The sequence below is a fragment of the Nipponia nippon genome, unplaced genomic scaffold (assembly GCF_047370975.1).
Source record: "Nipponia nippon isolate SJK-2023a ecotype South Korea unplaced genomic scaffold, ASM4737097v1 scaffold_27, whole genome shotgun sequence".
Lineage (NCBI taxonomy): Eukaryota > Metazoa > Chordata > Aves > Pelecaniformes > Threskiornithidae > Nipponia > Nipponia nippon.
Genome location: NW_028262344.1, coordinates 1,089,463 through 1,111,096, shown reverse-complemented (window position 1 = coordinate 1,111,096; position 21,634 = coordinate 1,089,463). Strand labels below are relative to the sequence as shown.

Here is a 21,634-nt window from a genome sequence, read left to right as displayed (position 1 = left end):
CCCACAGCATCTAGTTCTCGCCAGGGGAAGAGAGCCAAGGCGGTGTCACCAAACCCTCTAAATGGACCGTGGCTGGCTTTTATTTACCGATGTCAATGCCCTTTGCTCACCAAGATACTGCAAGTCAGAAGGGCTGCGTTAAGGACCAACTCAGATGATGAATGTGAAATAACCTCAACGAAAATGAAACCGGCAGCCACCCGTGGTTGCAAGCAGCCTTGCATGAGTACACCGCAACCCCAACAGGCTCCAGCACAGCTCAGCAGCCTTAAGAAACCCTCGTAATAAAAACACTGAGTAAAACAAGCTCCACATCCTGTGTCTCTGAAGGCTGGCTGACTTCTTCCTGATTTCCAGGGAAATTTCTTGCATCCCAGCGGCCACAGGGTTAAGCTGATGACTGCACGCCACCGGTCTGACTCAGAGCTTGCCAGGGTAAAGGTGTAGACCCAAACAGTCCTTCCCTCTGTGCCTCTCAGGGAAACCAAACACATCTGAGAAACCTGGAAAGTCCAAGCACACATGTTGGAGGTGTTAATGGTTCTGTCTCCATCACGCAAGGGCTGATTAACCCCCGAGTGCGCCCATGAGCGACAGGGCACCCCAGCACCAAGGTCCTGGACACAGCTTGATTCCCCCCCTGCTCTGCAAGAAACAAGAAATATCACATATGGCGAATGCAGTGATACAGAAATACCCAGAACTTGGCAGCTCTGCTTAAGCGACAGAGTTTGCTTCCAGTTTTCTTAGTAGCGTTGAGTTTTGCTCTGAAAACATCAGACTTCGCATGAAGAAAGTCCTACTCCCCGCTCCTCTCCTGCAACCTGACATTCATGTGATGCAAGGCTGCCCTTGAGGAACCGGGGACAACAGCGATCGTGCTGCCACATGAAGGAAAAAAAAAAAAGAAAAGCGGCTGCCAAAGGACAGGAAAGCCAACATCGGCGGATGTCAGCCGAGACTCGAGTCCCTGCGAAGCAGCGCGGCTACCGCAGCCTTCAGCCCCCCCCGGCAAGGCCGGGCTTCTGCCGGGGCTGTTCTCAGTGCGCGCTCGTGGGACGGGGACGTCAGGCGGGCGCTTTAGCCACGCCGTTTCTGCCTCTTCAGCTCTCCTCCACCGTAACCCACCACAGTGCTGCTGGCTCAGCCCCGCGCCGTCCGCAGGCTCCGCGAGGGCACAGCACGCCGTGCCGTCAAGGATCACGCAACCCTGCCCGTTGCCAGCAGTTGTGCGCCGTTATCGGGGTGGTTTTCGCCAGGAGAGTGTGGTGCAGGTGCTGCAGGTCCCCGGGAGGACGGGGGGGGATCTCCAGTCTCGCTACAAGAAGGACATGGAGGTGCTGGAGCGTGGCCAGAGGAGGGCAACGAAGTTGGTGAAGGGTGTGGAGCACAAGTCTCATGAGGAGCGGCTGAGGGAGCTGGGGTGGTTTAGTTTGGAGAAGAGGAGGCTGAGGGGAGACCTTATTGCTCTCTACAACTACCTGAAAGGGGGTTGTAGCCAGGTGGGGGTCGGTCTCTTCTCCCAAGTAACAAGTGACAGGACGAGAGAAAATGGCCTCAAGCTGCGCCAGGGGAGGTTTAGGTTGGATATTGGGAAAAACTTCTTCACCGAAAGGGTGGTCAAGCATTGGAACAGGCTGCCCAGGGAAGTGGTTGAGTCTCCATCCCTGGAGGTATTTAAAGGATGGGCAGAGGTGGTGCTCGAGGACATGGTATAGATGGACTTGGCAGTGATAGGTTAACGGTCGGACTCGATGATCTTGAGGGTCTCTTCCAACCTTGACGATGCTATGATTCTATGTTTGCAGCCATGGCTGACCCGGCTGAACCATCACTTGCTGGGCCGCCGCCGCAGCAGCACACATAAAGCGAGGAAATGCAAATAAAATGCCGACGGCTTAGTTTTAACTGCATCCCTCTGCACTGGAAGCACGGATAAGATGCCGGAGCCCCTCACCGCCTTAACCTTGCGCGGGTCAAAGCGACAAAGCGTTTTCGCCGGGCGCCCGCTTGGGTTCGGAGGAGGCGGGGGGCAAGGCTGGCAACCCCCGGGGTCGGGCCCAAGGTGGAGGCCCCCACGGCAGGCTCTCGGCCTCCGGGCCTGACTCCAGCAAGAGGAAGGGAAACGTTAGACCTCCTTCCGCAGAATGACATCACCACCCGCAATGACATCACCACGTGACGTGACGCACGTGGGAGGCCAGGGGGGTGCGTTTCGGGCAGCGGGACGGCGCTGGGGGCGGGGGCGGGGGGGGGGCGGGCAGAGGGAGGCCCCGCCCAAGCCAAGGCCGGACTCGCCCAGCCCGCACGCTCCGCTATCGCGACGCATGTCGGGAGGCATGTCGGGAAGGGGGCGGGGCGCAGGCGCAGGGCCGTACCACGGCGGGCGGGGGGGGCCCGGTGCGGGGCGGCCCACACAAAGGCGGCGGCGGGGGGGGGGGGGGGGGCGGCACGCATGCGCCCTGCGTCTTCCCGGCAGCCAGGCGGGTCCCGGCCGGGCGGAGGCCGCGGCGGAGCCGGGGGCTCGCGTAGATGTGCAGCCCGGAGCGGGCGCCGCCTGGGCCGGCCCCGGAGGGGGACCTGCCGCCCGAGTGGGAGACGGACGACGAGCGCATGGCTTTCCTCTTCTCGGCTTTTAAGCAGAGCCGAGAGGTGAACAGCACCGAGTGGGACAGCAAGATGGCCTTCTGGGTCGGGCTAGTGCTGGCCCGCGGCCGCCGCCGGGGCGCCGTGCGTACCTGCCTGAGGGACCTGCAGCACAGCTTCGAGCGGCGCGGCAGCCTCCCGCTCGGCCTCGGCACCGTCCTCCGGGAGCTCCTCAGGTACCGGCGGGAGGGGGGCCTGGGCCTGGCAGGCCTCCCGCTGCGGGGGCCGGAGGGCAGGGAAGGCCGCAGGGCGGTCTCTGCGAGGGGGGTGGGCAGCTGGCAGGGAGGGGAGGCCTGAGGAGGGGTGGCTGCAGAAGGGAGCCGTGGACGCGAGCTCCACGTCGCGCCAGCCTGGAAGGTGCCCGCTGTGTGCGAGGCGGGGAGAGTGCTGCAGGGTGCTGGGTAACGTGAGGGAAGGCTTGGGTTGGAAGGGACCTGCCAGATCATCTGGTTCCAGTCCCCCTGCCATGGGCAGAGACACCTTTCGCTAGACCGGGTTGCTCAAAGCCCCATCCAGCCTGGCCTTGAACGCTTCCAGGGCTTGGTGCTGCTCTTGGAGGGGTGGTTGTGCCCGCCTGCGCTCAGCGCTGGCAGTGTGGGAGAGCAGGAGGGGGTTTTGTTGCCGTGCCAGGCCTTGCAGAGGAGAGGAGAGCACAGAGAGGCCTGAGGGAGTACAGGGTTGTGTTGTGCAGGGGGAATTTGGGAGCCCTGTGCAAGGTAAAGGATGGGCAGGGAGTCAGAGGAGCTCACCCTGGGGTCCACAGGAGGTGTGGGAGGGCAGCGTGCCATGGGGAGTGCAGGGGATCCCAAGGGAATACTGTGCTGGGAGAGCTGGTAGGTGCAGGAGGAGCTTTGTGTTAAATTGGGTTACGTTTCCCTGAAACGGTTGTTGTGATGACCCAGCTGTGAATGGTATGTGGTGGTGTACCGGCACGTGGGGATGTGGTGCGCTGGTATTTGCAACCGGGTGTTTTGTGTTGTGAAATTAGAGCCTGGGACCAAAGCCCTGAAAGGATTCAAGAACAGCAGGAGCTAGCTGAGCCTGCGTCTGTAACATAAAAGATAAAATCTCTAGATCTGAGAAAAGATATGTTTACATGCAAATGAAGCATACTGAAATGTGCAATTGCCTCTTCTAAAAACTGACTCTCCCCATCAATTTCCTTGTTGGATGGATCATCTGTTTCAAGTCAGAAAACTGGGAGAAGCTTGTGAAACTGGAAAAATAGTAAACAAAAGACCCTTGTGTCCAGGGGAAGCTGGGGAGGAGTGGAGACCTCTGCGCGCTTTCCTAGGCAGTGGTAACATGTCAAACTTGAGCTAGAAACTGGTGTTAGAAAACACCACTAGGACTGTGGATGTACAAAGTGTAGAGCAATGCTTCAGTTAATAATTCTCCACGCTGGCACTCTTGCTCGCTGCCAGTGGAAGGGCTTAGGACTGACCATATTCAGTTCTGCATGCGTGTCTCTTCTCTAGACGCGGCAAGCTGCAGAGGGAGTCAGACTTCATGGCCAGTGTAGACAGCAGCTGGATCTCCTGGGGTGTGGGAGTCTTCATTCTGAAGCCCCTGAAGTGGACCCTCTCCAGTGTGCTGGGTGACAGTAAAATACCTGAGGAAGAGGAAGTTCTGATTTATGTGGAGCTGCTTCAGGTGAGTGTTGTTGAGAGCTTTCTCAAGATTATGCATCTCCAGAAAAATTATGAGTCATTTTATGTGCTAGCAAGGAAGGATTAGGGTTGAATAGACCGTCATTTGTACTCCTTAGGTGTTTAAAAGCCTGTAGAGAGATGGATGGAATAACTCAGGAATAAGAAATAGTTTATACCTACAGATGTTCCTTGAAGTGAACGTAATGACTTTTCACTGACATCCAAGAAATGGGAGGGGTAGGCTTGCTGGCTTGTCTAGGAAGGCAAGTAGTGTGCTGTGAGACCGCTGCAAATCTCAGGTTTGAGTTTGTGCGAGTGTAGTATACGAGAGAAACTTGCAGACTGAGTGCCGTCCGTTGTAGGGAGAAACGGGTGACGTAGAAGTCGCCGGCTGTCAGGCCGCTGTATCATCGAGCTGAACTCGCGTGTGTGTTATTAAAGGCCGCTTTCGCTTCAGAGCACGTGCTTTCAGCTTGCCTTTTCAGACGTGATTAGAACTGCCCTTGGATCCTGTCAAAGACCCTTTTCTTTGGCCCGTTGTTAGCGGTAGACCTGTGGGTTGCGTTGTGAATTCACGTAACTCGTTGTTGCTCAGTCTAACTTGGATGGTGCAGTGCTGACAGTCGAGACCTTGGGTCCCTCTCTGTGTTACTCAAGGACTGTTAAAATTAGCACCAAGACTTGCTGCTGCTGCATGCAAGTGGTGTCTAAATGGCTGGGACTAGCAGAAATGCAAGAGCCCTTTAGATGTGTTCTTTTGTTTGTAGTTACTCTGATAGCAGGCGGTGTCTTCCCTCTGCGGTGGGTGTTTCACAGCCCTTTCAGAGGGTGTGTGCATGGGAGAGGAGCGAAACCTTTTAAAAAGGTGTCTGGAAAACCACAAGCCTTGATGTGGAATCTGGGGGTGGATGGAAAGAGCTGTTTCTATGGTCTTCAGTGGACTGTAACTCTCACTTGAAATGGGGAAAACTTTTTTCTTTTTCCTCTGCCCGTGTACAAATGATGCAAAATGTCTCGGTGAGTAGAATTACAGTGTGGATTAAGGACAAGCTTTTGTTGGGTTAAAGCTTGGTGAAGGGGAAGAACTTTAGGAAATGCAGAGGAGGCTCACTTGCTGCCTGTGTGGTTCTTACGTTGTTCCGTAGCATTTGCACAGGGAATGTGAATAGCGTAGTTTTGGTTCTCGTGAAAAACTGTGCTATTTTTCATTCCATTAATGATGATATTTTTAAAGCATTGTAATTGCTTTTGAATGTTATGTACAACTCATTCTGAAAGTCTGTCTTGCCCAAAACATGATGTGTCTAACTTTTTACCCTCTGTGTGTGGGAGGAAGCAGGTGTGGGCTTGGCAGTTGTTGTGAGAGAAGTAAGAGTCCTGTGTAAACTAATAGCTCTGTTGCTTCCTTTCAGGAGAAGGCAGAGGAAGTTTATCGCCTATATCAGAACTCTGCACTTTCTTCTCACCCTGTTGTTGCCCTCTCAGAGCTGCGTTCCCTCTGTGCCAGTGTTTGTCCAGATGAAAGGACGTTCTACTTGTTGCTGCTCCAGCTGCAGAAGGAAAAGAGGGTCACGATCCTGGAACAGAACGGAGAGAAGGTACAGGGTAAAGGTGACTGCTTTTGGGTGGTATAATCCCTGTCTTGCATTTCGTCTGGCTGGAAAGAATACTTTATTGGCTAAACATGGGCGTTCTTTGATTGGAAAAGTCAATTCTGCGTACTCCAACATCGTAACCTGGTTATAGATGAGATTAAAGCCTCATTCTTGCATGACAGGTTCTTCTTTTCCTCTGTCAAACGTTTGTAATATTACCTATGTAACTTAACAGCTAGAAAATTGGCAGATACTGTAGCTGTCCACTCGCAGGCTGACTGTTCCCAGCTACCCAAACTGAAATCGTTCCATGCCACTAGAATCAGTGTTCCACGTTCTGTGAAAAGGTTTTCCTGCCTGTCTGTAACTACAGAGGGGCAGGCGCTCTTGTCTCTAAGATGGCACGTTTGCCTGTAGCGTTTTGCACTGTACAGTTCAGTACTGAAGTACTTAGAAGTGTGACGTTGCCGTGCACTGTTCAGAGCACCAGGACAGCTTTAAATCTTCGGGGTGTTCTGTTAAGGCCTCTGTTTTCACACTGATGTCACTTGATCCCGTCTAGTTTAATATTAGATTATATGGTGACTGGTATGTCCTCATTGCTTTCTTACAAGGCTTAAACTGGGGATGTAAAAGCATCTTTTCCTTCTATCAGAGTGAAAGTATTTTGAGTGCAGGCACAGATTCTGGAGACAAGTGACTCGAGCACATGGTTCTCTTTCTTTAGATAGTGAAGTTTGCCCGAGGTCTTCACGCCAAAGTCTCCCCAATGAATGATGTGGACATTGGAGTGTATCAGTTGATGCAAAGCGAACAGCTGCTGTCACAGAAGGTGGAGTCCCTTTCCCAGGAAGCAGAGAAGTAATTTGGGGAAGGGTGGTGGGAAGAAAATCTGTGTGCCGTAGAATTTTGTGTTCCTGTGACATAGTTAGAACAAAGCTGCTTTCTGAAAGTGCAAGTCATTCTTTCCTGTTCAGTAAACATGGTAGCCACAGTCATGCGGTCGGGCAGGTTTTCCAGTCTTTGTTCCTTTATCCCCATGAAAACAACGTGCAGTGAGTGGATGTCAAAAGTTTTTGCAAAGATTGGGAAAGCGTTCAAGGGCTACTTCTGAGGAGCAACAACGGCTTAAGGGTGGTTGTATCTGAAATGTGTCGTTACTCGGTCACCTCTGGATTAGAGCAAGGTAGTGAGGATGGTTGCTGATTTGTAAAATAACTACTGCTTGCAAAGGAATAAGCTGCTTTTTCCTTGTTGCATCTGTACAGGTGTAAAGAGGACGCCCGGAGTGCTTGTAGAGCTGGGAAAAAGCAACTGGTAAGTACCGTTCTACTTGGGAGGAACTACAAGTCAAGTGTCTTGGAGCTGGTCCATAACTGCAGATAATGACCAAGGTTAGGCATTGTATACTTGAACTTAGATGTGTTGAAGTGGTGCTTCTGAGGCCAAAGATCTCCTTAAGGTGAAGGTAAGAATGTATTTGTCCAGAGTGATGTGGCGAAGAGAAATGGAAATATCTAGCTCTTAAAACCAGCTGTTGCGTGTGCACCTTGCTGCACGGGGATTGCTTTTTTTTTTTTTTTTTTTTACACTTCCTTTGGCTGCTGCCTGGTTTGTGATCCAAGTCTGTGTATCTAACGTCTCCAGGCGCTGAGATGTTTGAAGTCCAAACGAAGGACAGAAAGGCGCATTGAAGAGCTTCATTCCAAGCTGGATGCAGTGCAGGGGATCTTGGATCGTATATACGCCTCCCAGACTGACCAGATGGTAGCGTGTTAATTTTGTCTTGTGCTTCTCACTTTAGCCCAGCTCTTCTCATTTGTGCTGCTTTACCTGCCTGTCAGAGCTCATGTCTGAGGGGTGTAAGCTGACTGGTGAGACTTTCTTCTCTGCTCTAGGAAACAGCAAATCTGCTGTTGGGGTATCCCTCTGAATAAACCTGCTTGTGGCTCCGTTTTCTGCTTGTATGCTCATGTTTCTCTGAGGGTCCTGCTTGGATAATGGGTCTTGAGAGAAGCTTACACTGCCTGTTGTTTGTTCTTAGTTAGCATTGTGCATCTTTCTCTTTCTCTCTCTCTCTCTCTCTCTCTCTCTCTCTTTTTTTAAGGTATTTAATGCCTATCAGGCTGGCGTGGGAGCTCTGAAACTGTCTATGAAGGATGTTACTGTCGAGAAGGCAGAGAACCTGGTGGATCAGATACAAGAGGTACTGAAATAAGAGCACATCTAAACAAACAAGCAAGTGGTGTGTAGATGTACATAGCAATATTGCCCAGATATTAATGATGAGGCTTCTGGTGCTGTTTGGTTTCTATTCTGTATGTCACCAGGCCAAATGGACTTAATCCTGATTTTTTTTTTTTTTTAGATCAGCCAGGAAAGGTCTTCAAATAACTGGCTGTGTTTGGGTTTACGTATTTGCATTTATTGCTGGCTAGTAATCACGATGTACATTAAATTTGTGTATTTCATGTGTTCTTTTGGTTAGCAATATTGTGCAAGCAGACAACTTTCCTAGAAAACGTTTAGCAAGATGTATTAAAAAGATATACAAGCTGTACCTTTGGAAGCTGGAGTGCAACTATGTGCATAAAAAGAGGGTCTGAAAACTGCCTAACCCATAATCTTCTGCAGTGCAGTAAGGGAAAGGAGACGAGTTTATTCTGAATGAATTGAAATGAAGAGAGCAATCTGTCTGCATAAGCTGGTGTAAAAAAACAGAAAAGGATTACTTTTTTAGCTACTTCAGCTCCATGTACTTAAATAGTGACTTCAGCTAGTCACAAAATTTCATAGCTGAGATGTATTGGTCTTTAGCTTCCTTATTTTGTTAGCCTAAGCTGCAATGTAAGCTCATTACTTATGTGAAAAAGCTAAAATGAAGGGGATTTTTTTTTTTAACTATGAAATCCTGTTTCAGGTTTCATCCTCCAACACGCTTCTTGGTCTTGTAGCTCTTTATTAAATAATCTTCCATGTTACTTCTTTCGCTAGTGAAAAAATGGTCATGTTGGAAGTCTCTTTTGCACTAGTACCTGCTGCCTTTAAGTCAACTTTTGAATTTTTGTTTGTTTTTTTTTTTTGTTATTTCTACTTTTGACATAGGTGGCTACAATAAGACATAAGGTTAGTTTATATTGTATATCAAATACTGTGTGTTTTTCCTCAGCTTTGTGATACTCAAGATGAAGTAGCCCAGACTCTGGCTGGAGTGGGGATCAATGGGCTAGGTATGTTTTGGGGTTTCCATCCTTTGTTCATCTTTTCTTGCCACTGCTGGCCCTTTGTGCTGTCGTCCCTTCCCTGCTCCTTCCCCACGTGTGCCTAGTCCTCCTTCCTGGGAGGATAAGCACTCACTCAAATACCAAGGCTGTTGCTACTGGTGGCTTGAGAGGGAATGAGGACTGACAAGGAGTTTTCTTCTCTGACAGTGGGTTGCAGGGGAATCGGCATTTGTGCACCTCCAAATCCTTGCAGTCTCTTAAGTGCTGGTGGATTTCAGTTCAGAGTTGTGTAATGTTGATTGAAATCTATTTTTAGAGTGGCTGCCGCTTTGTTTTTTAAGTGATGATCTTTTTCCTCTGGCCTGTGTGTTGCTGCAGCTTGTTTGTCTCGGCTGAAATGTTTTCTTGCCCTTAGATGGCTCAGCGCAAAGGCTTCTAAAGGAATAGCTTCTCCCTGAGATCAGGACTGAATTTTCACCTTTAGAAGCAGTGCAGGGGGTTCCTTATTATTATGAGTAATGATGGACGGGAGTAACAATACCTCTGTTAAACTTGGACTTCAGTCTGTGCTGTGAAGATGCTACTTAATTCTGCTTGAAGCTGAATGTTTTCTTTCATTGGCAGAGATGGACACTGAGGAACTTGAGAAGGAGCTGGACAGCCTCCTCCAGGACTCGACTAAGGAGCCTGTAGATCTGCCTCCTGTTCCCCAGAAGGTGCTGAATCCACCCATTTTTGATGCTGAGCTTGAAGCCGAATTGGAAAAGCTCTCTGTTTCTGATGGAGGTACGGATGTCAGCAAGTCGTGTTAGCTAGCTGCTGTTAGGACCTATGACACTCTAGCAGAACTAAAGTCTGAGCCGTAATCTTTCCCGCTTCCAGTCACACGGTTGAAAGCGAGCTCTCCTGGTAGCCCTGCCAGGTGCTCAGTGGTGTTGTCTTTCACTACCAGACTGAGTCTTGAGAGAACTGCCCTCTTTGCTAGAAATTCTGCCTGGACTTTTTGCCATGGGGTGTAGGGAAAGTTGAAGGCCCTGTGAGGGAGCTAGTGCTCGGACTAAGTATTTTTTGTCGTCGTTTAACAAAGCCCGTACAAAGCCAGGTAGTGTTTTTTGTATGTTCTGTTAACAGTGATAAAGTAGACCAGCGTTTTCATTCCTGTTGCTGCCAAGCATGCAACATCTTCTCTGTCCTAGAATGCTTGCTATGTCTTATGTGTTACAGGTATGATGCCTGCTTAAGATAGACCTAAACTAGTCTTTATTTAGTAACAGTGAGTGACCAGAGCTTATGGGCCTGAACTGCAGGCTGAGTTTTCCCTAGGCCTGTCTTGGGCAGGGGTAAATAGACTTTAATTTTCCTTTCAGGAATCTGTTAATGAACAATTACACAGGACTGCCCATATAGTTTTCTTCCTATTTAGGCAGCTGATATTCTGAAGTTTCAGAGCAGAAGAGTGCTCAGCATCCCATATCAGACATGAAGCATGGGTTTCCAAGAGAATGCAATTGAATATTGAAGCGCCGAGGCAAATTGTATTTGTTAGTTACGGGCGTGGTTGATCTAGTCCCTCTTACTGATGAAAACTGATGTCTTTCTGTTGCAATTTTCTTTATAGATTTGGCACAAAAGACTCCCTCTGCTTCCTCTGAACCCAAAACAGCTCTGGGACTGAATCTCTAAAGACCCAACCGTATCCTGTTGCTGCAGTTTGAGAAGTTGTCTTAAGGTTCCTTAACTAATGACTAGAACTTCTGGGGAGAGGGGTAACGCTCCCCTGTTCTTCATGGATACCACTTTGCTCAGCAACAGGATCTCCTGCCATGACAATCCACTCTGGAACTGGCCCCATCTCTGTGCCAACATCTGCACTGGTCTCAATTTGACTTGCTATCCCAAGTCACTCCGTGACATCCAGTCTTCCCTTCTGGGAATGCAATTCACTATTCTGCCCAGTGAATATAAACTCTTCTATGTCCATAACAGTGCTCATTTCTTTTTTTTTTTTTTTTCCTTTGCTGTGGCTGATGTTGAGAATCTGAGTTGCAGCGGTATTGCAGTTGCTCAACATTTAGCTGTTTGTGTGGTTGTTTAAAACACTTGGCACATAAATACTGCCCTTGACATAAGTTACCTGCGACAAGCTTAAACACCCGTTGGTAGTTCTATCCCTTCCTGTCTGTATTTTGCACGGTCGTGGACAACTAGACACTGTAACTGTTAAATTGTAGGAGATTTTGTTGCTGCTCTAGGGGGCAGCAATTGCAAGCACAAGACAAAAAATAATTCCTCTTTCTGTAATGACACTAAGGCCTTAAAAGGGAGACCTGCAAAAGATTTTAAAAGGAGGAGTTTCTCACGCTGCCTGTTGCGATGAAGGCTTGCAGTCACTAGAATACAATTTTCTGCTTGTTCTTACTTGAAATTTGAGCTGTTTGCTATTTTTGTATCTTCCCTCTTTGCAAAGCTTCTTGGGAGCTACAGGGTGATGTGATTTGGGGTGTGAGGGGACCCTTTCTGAGAGGACCGTTTCATATAACAGCCTTGACTTTGCCTTCAGTCTTGATGTTGCAATTCAACGAGATTATGGGTTACCAGAAAGCCCCAAAACAAAGCCCTGGGTGTGTTTTCTAATGAAAAAAATACAAAACAAAAAACCAAAACCAAACACAAAAAAAACTCCCAAACCCCAAGCACAGCAACTGGAGATGTTTTTTAGGGGCTGTCTTTGCCTACCAGAAGTGAAATCGTCATCTTTTGCAGGTCACTTTTTTATTATGCGTATGCACATGGAAGAGCAGAAAGCCTGATGCCTAACATGAATAAATGCATTCTTTCAGGAGGGGAATGTGCTATTAACTGGGCTTTCTGCACACAGAGCCTGTGTGTGGCGGGGGAGTGACTAGCTACCTGTCCTCTTCTCTCTGCTCCCCTCCCTGGCTCAGAATGTATTCCCGTCACCGTTTCTACGCTGCCTCCGGTACGAAGCTCCGTCGCTCGAGCCGTGTGGATGGCAGCTTGGGTGAACGGTAAGCTAGAGCTGGAGTTCCCATGTCCTGTTAATTATTGGCAACCCAGCTTTAGCCCCAGAGGACCGGGGAAGAAGTTACAGGTGTCAGTAGGGTGCTGTGTTGGCTCTGGCTTCTCTGGCACTTTATCCAAGAGTGCAGACTCCTGCCGGAGCATGTGTGCTGTAGCCAGCTCGCAGTTTACCTGGGCTGCACATGGAATTATGTGAAATGACTTGAAGCTCTGTATTCCTTTCCTTTGTAAGTAAATGGGAGAAAAACCACTGTGTTTTCTGCCTACGTGTAATAAAGGGGAGGGGAGGAACCAGAGTCCCTTGTGGTGCCTCCTTTTCTTGCCCTGTGCCACGGATCACTGCTATATTAGTGCTGTTCCAGCTGTGCTTCTGCATCTATAAAACTCATCTGCTGAAAGTAAATGGGCAGATTCCTGGGCTTCTTTGTCAGAAAACAAACAATAACTGCTGTACCAGACTTTGATTTTCCTCAGCCTTCTCTCTGTGTTTAAAAAAGCCCAACAATTACCATGTTTAACTTTTCAAAGTTGTCTGTTTTTACCAAGTAGCCCGTGCTGGCTTTTGGGTTGTACGGCCTTAATTTTATGAGGATCACTTTGGAGAGGCTTGCTTCTTTTTCTTTGCTTCAGCTTATCTTTCCACTTCTTTTTCATCGTTGTGCGTCTCACGGACAAACCAGTGCGATTTCAGGGCTCGCACAGAACGCAGTCCTTTGCCTAAGCCGCCTTGCTGTGGCCGTGGTGGAAACTGCTCTGCCAGGAAGTCTGTTTTCCTAATTCACCCCTTGGTTTTGTACTAAACAATATGCAAGCCTTATTCTGCGACGGTTTTTGTCCAGCTGTTTGTTCTGGTTGTAATTAAGCAGCGCAGCCGAGAAGACATACTCTTTCCTCTATCTAAAGACAATCTCAGTGGAGTAACCTGGTGTATAAATGACTCAAACCAAATGACTCCTACTTCCCTCTGATACTAAGATGCCTGAAGTAGGCTTTGAATTTGTAGGCAGTCAAGCCTGTGCCCTCTGGCAAGAGGTTTGATCTGAGCTGGCATGCTGATCCCTGGAGAGCTACCGTGGTTATTTTGCAGGGGCAGGCAGGGAGGAGGAAGTTTTTTGTTCCTGTGCTTATCTTACGCTGTCTACAGTGCAACCCTGGGAAGGCTCAGGTCTTGCCTACAGCCAGTATCGCTGGATCTTTTTTTAAAGGATCCGATTACCCCTCGTTTCCCCCCTGCTATCAGAACTTGTATCTTCTCTGGAAGTAAAGTGCAAAGCGATTCCTATAGGAATAAACACTCTCCTGTAATTCTGTAATGCATCTGATAGAGACAGCCATGCTGGAAGAGGCATTTAAGAGTTAAACCCAAGCAGCTGCTCCTTTATTTGAAGTGGCTTGTAATTTTCTTCCTTTGATGCAAAGTGGGGAATGTAATCAAGATGGCTGAATAGAGAATTTTAAGTTTATTTTGGTGAGACAGCAGGGAAGGGAAATAGAAGGCAGCTTCTTGCTGGGTGAGGAAATTAAATATAAAAACCTAGAGCTGAATTGCCACCTAACTGGAATCTTATCATATTTGAGTGCTGTTTAAAATAGTACTTAACTTGATTCTCAGAAAAAATAGCAGCTGCTTATGTGAGGAAATGTAGCAACTGTTTAGTAATATAATGCAGCAGAACAGTTTTCTCAGTAGAGAAGATTACATCTAGCAGGCAGGAGGAGTTAATCTGTGAACAGGAGTAACTGCCTGCATTTTGTTTGAGTAACTGTATTTTGTTTGCCTATATTGGCAGAGTTAACGGCCTGTTCTTCATTACGTGTATTCTGAGATGCACAGAAATTGGGTAACCTATTGGATCCCTTTCCATCCCGTTTTCCCCTGGCTAGCCCAGCGTTGAACGTCTGCTTCAGTATAAGCAGTGTGCAAGGGTGAGATCCTTTCTTAGACGTTTTTAAGCTCCTAAGGAGGAGGAAGGCTTCCTTGTATCCCAAGGAAGGGTTTCCTGGAATGCCTTCTGGCTTAGCATGTGCGACCTAAGCGTAGCGTGAGCCTCTGCCGTGATTTACTGCTGTATGACAGATCACCTGCCTTCGCTGCTCTCTTGAAGAGCAGCGAAAAGCATCCTGTTGTTTGCGTCTTGCGACTTCAATCTGGAAAATCCTTGTGCCCAGTAGAGGGAATATGAGAAAAATGGCTGTATCAAGAATAGTGTGACCTGGCTTGTATCAGGAATAGTGTGGCCAGCAGGACCAGGGAGGTGACAGTGCCCCTGTACTTGGCACTGGTGAGGCCACACCTCGAGTACTGTGTTCAGTTTTGCGCCCCTCACTACAAGAAGGACATCGAGGTGCTGGAGCGTGGCCAGAGGAGGGCAACGAAGCTGGTGAAGGGTCTGGAGCACAAGTCTGGTGAGGAGCGGCTGAGGGAGCTGGGGTTGTTTAGCCTGGAGAAGAGGAGGCTGAGGGGAGACCTTATTGCTCTCTACAACTGCCTGAAAGGAGGTTGTAGCCAGGTGGGGGTCGGTCTCTTCTCCCAAGTAACAAGGGATAGGACGAGAGGAAATGGCCTCAAGCTGCGCCAGGGGAGATTTAGGTTGGATATTGGGAAAAACTTCTTCACCGAAAGGGTGGTCAAGCATTGGCACAGGCTGCCCAGGGCAGTGGTTGAGTCTCCATCCCTGGAGGTATTTAAAGAACAGATAGGTGTGGTGCTTTGGGACATGGTATAGTGATGGACTTGGCAGCGCTAGGTTAACGGTTGGACTCAATGATCTTAAGGGTCTTTTCCAACCTTAACGATTCTATGATTCTATGAAAATGCTCTTTGGGGCACAGAGGGCAGCGCACCTGCGTGCATCCTTGCACTGCCAGGGTCCTGTGGTGTCTGGGCAATTAGATGGCCCTCCTTTGATGAAATCCTGGTAAGGGGGAAGGTTGCTGGCCTGCCAGAAGACCCAAGTGGAAGTGCTGAGGCATGAGCCGGCTGTTGGTGCCATCTAGCTGCTCTCCCTGGCATAGGTACTTGGCAGGAGCAGGCTGCAGACGGTGGAACTAATGAGGCTTAATTAAACAAAGCCTTCAGAAGTAAATGCTGTGACATGCTGGCAACGAGTTTCTTTAACCCGTCACAAAGCAAGCGTGCTGTTTACTTTAGGAGTAAGCTTCTCGGTGCTGTATCTTCAAGAGAATAATTGCGCTCTTGTTTGGAAGTTGTTCTTGGGCAGTTCCTGCTCTATCTGGCCTTATGCAAAGCCTGGGCCGCAGGGTTAAGTTAATTAAATCTCAGTGCAGCTGAGCTGACTCTGTATAGATTGGCTGCTGCTTTCTTCAGAAGTGGTGTATGCGCCAGGCAAAGGCAGAGGTCATCACGATACATTACAGCAACTATCAATGTCATGCGTGAATTAATGCTGAACTGCCTGGTTGGTTTTTTCAGTTTGATTTGGAAAGCTTTTGCTGCTCTTTCCCACTTTGGCCGGCTTACCAGCAAGGCTTTTCTCAAAAACAGGTCCCCATTTAAGCAGCTGTTACAGAGCTGGCTCTCGAGGAAACTTGCCTCCAGAAGGATTTTTCTGACGTTTCTTTGATCGGAGGAGCCCTTTTGCTTACGGAGCGGCTTTAGTTACAAAGCGATGGATGGGATCTTCTTGCTTCCAAGGCTAAACTGTGCCTTAGTAGGTCAGACTCTGTTCCTAATACCACGGTGTTCCTCCCCTCAACGCAATAGGGGAGAGTCTTACAGAGCCGTTTGCTTGTCAGCGTGGAGGGAGAGCTTTATGGGGTAGGAAGAGGAGTAATTTTAGGAGGGGATATCCCTGCTCATTCCTCCAGAGCTGCCTCCAGTTCTGCAGTACGAGGATGCTTGTGATCGCTGCCTTTTGGCCCCAGCAGACTACCAGCCTGTGCTCCCCACCTTTGGCACGACAGGCGAGGCAGCGGGCTGGGGCTGCCCAGCTCTGCTCAGCCCTCGTACGAGAGCAGAAGAGCAAGAAGGAAAAGCTGTCCTTGTGCTTTCGGAGGAACGGTTGGTAAGGGTAGCGAGGAGACCTCTTGGGGTGACCGCTCTGCTGACAGGGCTGAGCACTGTGCTGGAAAGATGTCCTGATTTTTCTGGTTTATGTTTTCAGCTGTCAGTCGATTGCTGAGGTGATAGCTAAATGTGGAACTACTTGGGAATTAAATTTAAAGAAAGAATGATGAACTCGAAAGAGAAGCCACCTTATATCACTTTACTGAAAATACACATGTTTATTCGGGATAAAATTATCAGAGTGATGTTCAGCATCCTCTTTGGTTCTACACATAACCTCTGCTGAAAGAAACACTGAAAACTGTGCTTGGTCTGATACTTTCAGAAAGAAAAAAACTTTCAGATCTGTACAAAGGCTTTTTTTTGTGTATGTGTTTTTTCTTTTTTTCCTGTGGACTTGAAGGAATTTTGTAGTGGAAAGTAAATGCCAGTTTTGCACCACTTGCGGCTGGGCAGCTTGGGACAGGGGGGAGCAACTGGTTTAGGGTCATATATCCGAGCCATGACTCAGTGCCTGTGCAGTGAATTCGAGTGTCTTTTATTCAGAGATCAAGCACACTAAATTTCCATCCTGATTTGCATTGAAGACCCTCAAATCCCACTTGAATGTTTGTTATTTTACCCCTTCAATCCTATCGCCTAATTCCCAAGCAACTTACCCCGTCAGCTGCGGACTCCCAATGCCGTGTTCTTCTTAGCTCGCAGAGGACCGACCTGGCAAGTAGAGGACCTGGTGTGTGGGCAGAGAAGGATCTCACCTGTGTGAAATCCAGAGGCAAATTAGCAACAGAGGGAAGAGCAGACAGCAGAGCAGCCCGTTTTATAAGCAGAGAAGGTCCGTCTGCAAGAGCAGAGAGAGCCCGATTCCCTCTTGCGTCTGGCAGCAAGTCCCAGCCTGGCCAGCGCAGAAGAGATTGACTGGGATTCTGTAGCAGGCACCAGATCAACAATGGATGAAGAGCTGCTGAGAGAGGAGAGGGAGGAAGGCTTGCAGCAAAGCCCTCCCTTCGCTCGAGTGCCGGAGGTGAGTGCCGGCTCTTTGTGAGTGGCAGGCTGCAAAGAAAGAAAAGTGGGGTGGGAGGCAAGGGCGGGGGAGGAATCCAAAACGCCACGCTGTCAGCAGATTTGGAAAGGAGTGAGAGCTTCAAGCACTTTTCCTTGTGCCGGGTCGTCTGGCTGGGTGCGAGAGCTGGGGGGATTGCAGCTGGTGCTTCTGAGATGTCAGCGGAGCAGTAAAAAGGGGTTTTGGATGCTGATGGGGACTTGAACAGCCGTGAAACCTCTCAAGGGACTGGAAGAAAGAGGAACCCATGGATGGTTTTTACTCCTCCGCAGAAGGAGATGGGCAGGATGTGATCAATGACACCAGCAGTAGGAAGAGCTGGCCAGACGAAGGCAACTCTGAGTTGTCCTTCCGTGTGGTGACAGCTGCCTTGCTTTTCCTTCTCATCCTCTCCACGCTCCTGGGCAACACCCTGGTGTGTGTGGCTGTGGTCAAGTTCAGACACTTGCGCTCTAAGGTCACCAATTTCTTCGTTATCTCCTTGGCAGTGTCCGACCTCTTTGTGGCTGTACTGGTGATGCCCTGGAAGGCTGCCACCGAGGTGGCGGGGTTCTGGCCCTTTGGGGCTTTCTGCGATGTTTGGGTGGCTTTTGATATCATGTGCTCCACAGCCTCTATCCTCAATTTGTGCATCATCAGCGTGGACCGTTACTGGGCTATTTCCAACCCCTTCTGCTATGAGAGGAAGATGACGCAGCGCGTGGCTTTCATCATGATCGGAGTGGCTTGGCTACTGTCCCTCTTGATTTCCTTCATCCCTGTGCAGCTGAAGTGGCACAAGGATCGTGAGCTCTTTAGCCAACAGGAGCCAGGTTTTAATGTCACCGGGGAGGAGGAGAACTGTGATTCCAGCCTCAACAGGAGTTACGCCATCTCATCTTCTCTCATTAGCTTCTACATCCCTGTTGCCATCATGATCGTGACGTACACCCGCATCTTCCGCATTGCCCAGCGGCAGATCCGCAGGATCTCCTCCCTGGAGAGGGCGGTGGAACATGCCCAAAACTGCCACAGCAGCGACTGCCCTCATGAGGCCTCCCTGAAGAACTCCTTCAAGAAGGAGACCAAGGTCCTCAAGACTCTCTCCATCATCATGGGCGTTTTTGTCTTCTGCTGGCTGCCATTCTTTGTGCTCAACTGCATGGTGCCTTTCTGTAATCTTGACCAACGTGAGCCAGGAGAGCTACCTTGTGTCAGCGAGACCGTCTTCAACATCTTTGTCTGGTTCGGGTGGGCCAACTCTTCCCTCAATCCTATCATCTATGCCTTCAATGCGGACTTCCGGAGAGCTTTTGCAACCATCTTGGGCTGTGGCCACCTTTGCCCCAGCAATGCAGTGGAGACAGTGAACTTCAGCAATGAGCTGGTCTCCTACCACCACGACACCACGTATCAGAAGGAAGCGGTGACCCTCAGCTACCCCCAGCTTCTCCCGCACGCCGCTCTGCAGATGGAAAACAACGAGGTGTCCTTTGACAATGTTTCTCGGGTCTCCGAGCCCTCTCACAACGCCTGCCCTGTCGACGTCTTGCCTGCGGTGATGCACGTGGAGTGCGAAATGGCTGTCTCGCCGGAGAAGATTACACCTTTCACCAGCAATGCGTTCGATTGAGATGGGGTTGGGAAAAGGGTGGTGGGATGGTCTCGGGAAGAGATGGAAGCAGGGACGCTACTGCAGTTGCCTATTTTCTGAGGAGTTTGAGCATAAGGTGGATATTGCACTCTCTGGGCAGGAGTTTGCATTAATAAGTGTGGAATAGCCAAAGTGATTTTCCAGATGGCTCGAGGGGTTCAGATACGTGTTTTTGTAACTCACAGTTTCAGATCCAGCCCAGGTGGGCAGCAGAGGTCTGTGTTGCTGCTCTCTTGTTGGCACGTGGAAGAATGCTTTCTGCAAAAGACAAAAATGCAAGGGCTCGAATTCCACTTTCCTTGTGACTTCAGCTGAGAAAGCGAAGACTTGTGTGGTCTGCTGAGCCTCTCCTCCATCGCCCGTGAACTAAAAACTCAGCTGTGCTTGTGGGGAGAGGGAGGCTGGTTTTGCCACTGCCCGTGTCCAAAAGGCCATCGGCCAAGGCTGCTAAATGGGCACGAGCCATGTGCAACCGCTTACTTGGTGGTAACTGCCACCGGCAGAACTAGATAACGCTGCCTTGTGCCTGCTGGGACGGCGCTGTGCGGCGTAGCAGCCTTTAGCTAGGGAAAGCCATGTTTCTGGTGGGCTGTGCGGGAAGGAGGTAATGGCCTTGCTAGGATAACTCTCGTAGGCTCACCTCTGATTGTCTCTCTCTTGCTTGGGCAAATTATCCTGCATGTTCGGGCAAGTATGCAGCCACCTTTCCTGCAGCCCTGAGGCTGTGCTTGGTAGCAGCTTGTCTGGAGCAGGGCGCTGGCTCTTGCATGCTAAAGGTCTGCTCCGGCCCCGGAGAAGGAGCCAGTCTCTCTAAGCCGGGACATGCACAGCTGAGGGCAGACTAGGATGAAGATAAACTGTGTTTTAGCCCCAGGATGCCGGACCATTTGCTTGGAGCCTTTAGGAATGAGGGTGTCTGAGCCCTCAGACTCTGAGGGTAGAGGAGAAAATCAGATGTTAAAGCAAGAACCTTGCTGTTTTGGTTTCTGCGCCTCCGCCACATCTTCCATCAGTCAGGTTCCCCCTCCTTTTCCTAGACTGTTTCTTCCCCTTTTTACTTTGTTCTCCCTCTAATTCCCTTCCTCCCCCATTTCATTAAGGATCCTTCCACACCGCCTCCCTTGCTGTCTCATTTCAATAATAATGCCTTCTTAAGAAGCACTCCTTGCTCACCCGTACTCTTTAATTAGCTTCTCCTGTGCGTATGGGAGCTTGTGTCTGGTTAGCTGGGGGTAGAAACAGCAAGTGAACAGCCCCCAGCATTTCCCTGCTGGCTGTGACACGAGTGACTTTAGAAACGTGTTTTGATGGGTGCCTGGTTAAACACCGCCGCAGCAAGCGGCACATCCACGTCAGCTTGAATCGGAGACGTCTTTAGCTCTCTGGCACAGTAGAAAAGCCTCTCCCCCTCCCCGGCAAACATTAACAAAGAGAAAAATCAGAAAGTGATAATTACAGAGTAACAGTAATTATTAAATAGAGCCCAATTGCAGTCGAGTTACAGCATAATCAGCATGGGAGAGGAGCAGAGCTCACTGTATCTCCAAGGTTGACGCTTGGATTTTTCTGGGGAAGCGCTGGTAAGGCTCAGCTTTGTTTATAACCATCTCCCGATGTGGCGGTGGTGGCTAGCTGTCAAAACTGAGACGGTCGTGGGGCTTTTCAGCTCTGGGAGGACGGTAGAGCTGAACTTAGAGAAGTCGTTCCGAGATGGGGACGATAATCTGGCACATTTCTAGGCGGCCCAAAGCGACTGACTTCGTTTGAACGTTGCTGCAATATATATGTAATGATTTCCCACACTAAAAGCAGGTGTTGTAGCACGTGTAGTACGGTTGTGCTTTACTTCGGGACTCCGGGCTCAGTGGCGAGAGGGAGTCAGAACACCCAGCTTTTTGTCAAAGCAGTACTGTCCTGGCTTCCCTGGTTTTGAAGAGTTTACTGATACTCATCTTGCAGCAAGGTTCTGGGGCTTAATCCACGACTGTTTGTAAAGAGATTGGAGGAAAGCACGTAGCTCAATGCATTGCTGTTAGCAACGATGAGTTGCAGGGTGAATCTGCAAAAGAAAGACAGTGGAGAGGGTAATAGGATCCTTCTTTTTGCCCAGTTATTGTCCGCATTTAAGTTGTGCCGGGGAACACTGCAGCAGTCCCCAGCTCCAAAGCACTGGGGCCATCCTCTACCGACGTGCATCAGCTCCCTCTGGCTGGACCTCTTACTGTCACTTGTGGCAGGGCCGGTCACGGGGATGGCCGATACCACCCTGGTGTCTGCATCAGGAAGGACAAGGTGGTGACAATGAGCTAAACCAAAAATTTCCAGGTTATGGAACAGGCCTCTGCACATTACAAACATTTCTGTGGTCAGCTTGGGAGATGGACAACAGCTCCAAAATGGTGTAAGTCGGGCTTGCTTTGGCAAAAATACACCTTGTTCATCTTGCTTCAGAATGGGTTTCCTTTTTTCCTGCTCTGGATCTCCTGCACAGGTCTCCTCTGCACTTCCACCGGGAAGCATCCTCCTCCGACCATCCTAAAGTCGTGCAGCTTACTGCTACATCCCAGCCCCTATTTCAGAGGGGAGCACAATGAATTCCCACCTGGGGCCGATCCCGGAGCAGGGACCGTGAGCCAGGATTTGTGCGTGCTATGGCACTGCTGTCCTGCCCTGTAACCCCGGCTAAGCCAGTTCATTTTCTGGAGCTCTGCTTTTGCCATGGGTGAACTGAGGGCAGCAGCTTCGGTTTGCC

At 49.6% G+C, this 21,634-nt stretch overlaps 2 protein-coding genes across 3 annotated transcripts; both read left to right on the top strand.

Annotated features, from left to right (window-relative positions):
* The first annotated feature begins 2,442 nt into the window (after positions 1-2,442).
* On the top strand, positions 2,443-11,100 carry CHMP7 (charged multivesicular body protein 7). The gene is made up of 10 exons (XM_009472809.2): positions 2,443-2,822; positions 4,125-4,299; positions 5,711-5,896; positions 6,621-6,754; positions 7,162-7,210; positions 7,541-7,660; positions 8,001-8,099; positions 9,063-9,123; positions 9,742-9,903; positions 10,736-11,100. The coding sequence occupies exons 1-10, from the start codon at positions 2,533-2,535 to the stop codon at positions 10,798-10,800; spliced, it is 1,341 nt and encodes a 446-aa protein (XP_009471084.2). The 5' UTR covers positions 2,443-2,532; the 3' UTR covers positions 10,801-11,100.
* Positions 11,101-12,598: 1,498 nt separating this feature from the next.
* Positions 12,599-20,155, top strand: LOC104019540 (D(1) dopamine receptor). Of its 2 annotated transcripts, XM_087763217.1 has the most exons (2): positions 12,599-17,210; positions 17,738-20,155. In XM_087763217.1, exon 2 carries the CDS (start codon positions 17,767-17,769, stop codon positions 18,859-18,861), a length of 1,095 nt encoding a protein of 364 aa, XP_087619343.1. In that variant the 5' UTR covers positions 12,599-17,210; positions 17,738-17,766; the 3' UTR covers positions 18,862-20,155. The 2 variants fall into 2 exon arrangements, with proteins under 2 accessions (XP_087619343.1, XP_087619342.1); XM_087763216.1 differs by having other exon boundaries at positions 12,599-20,155.
* The last annotated feature ends 1,479 nt before the right edge of the window (positions 20,156-21,634 follow it).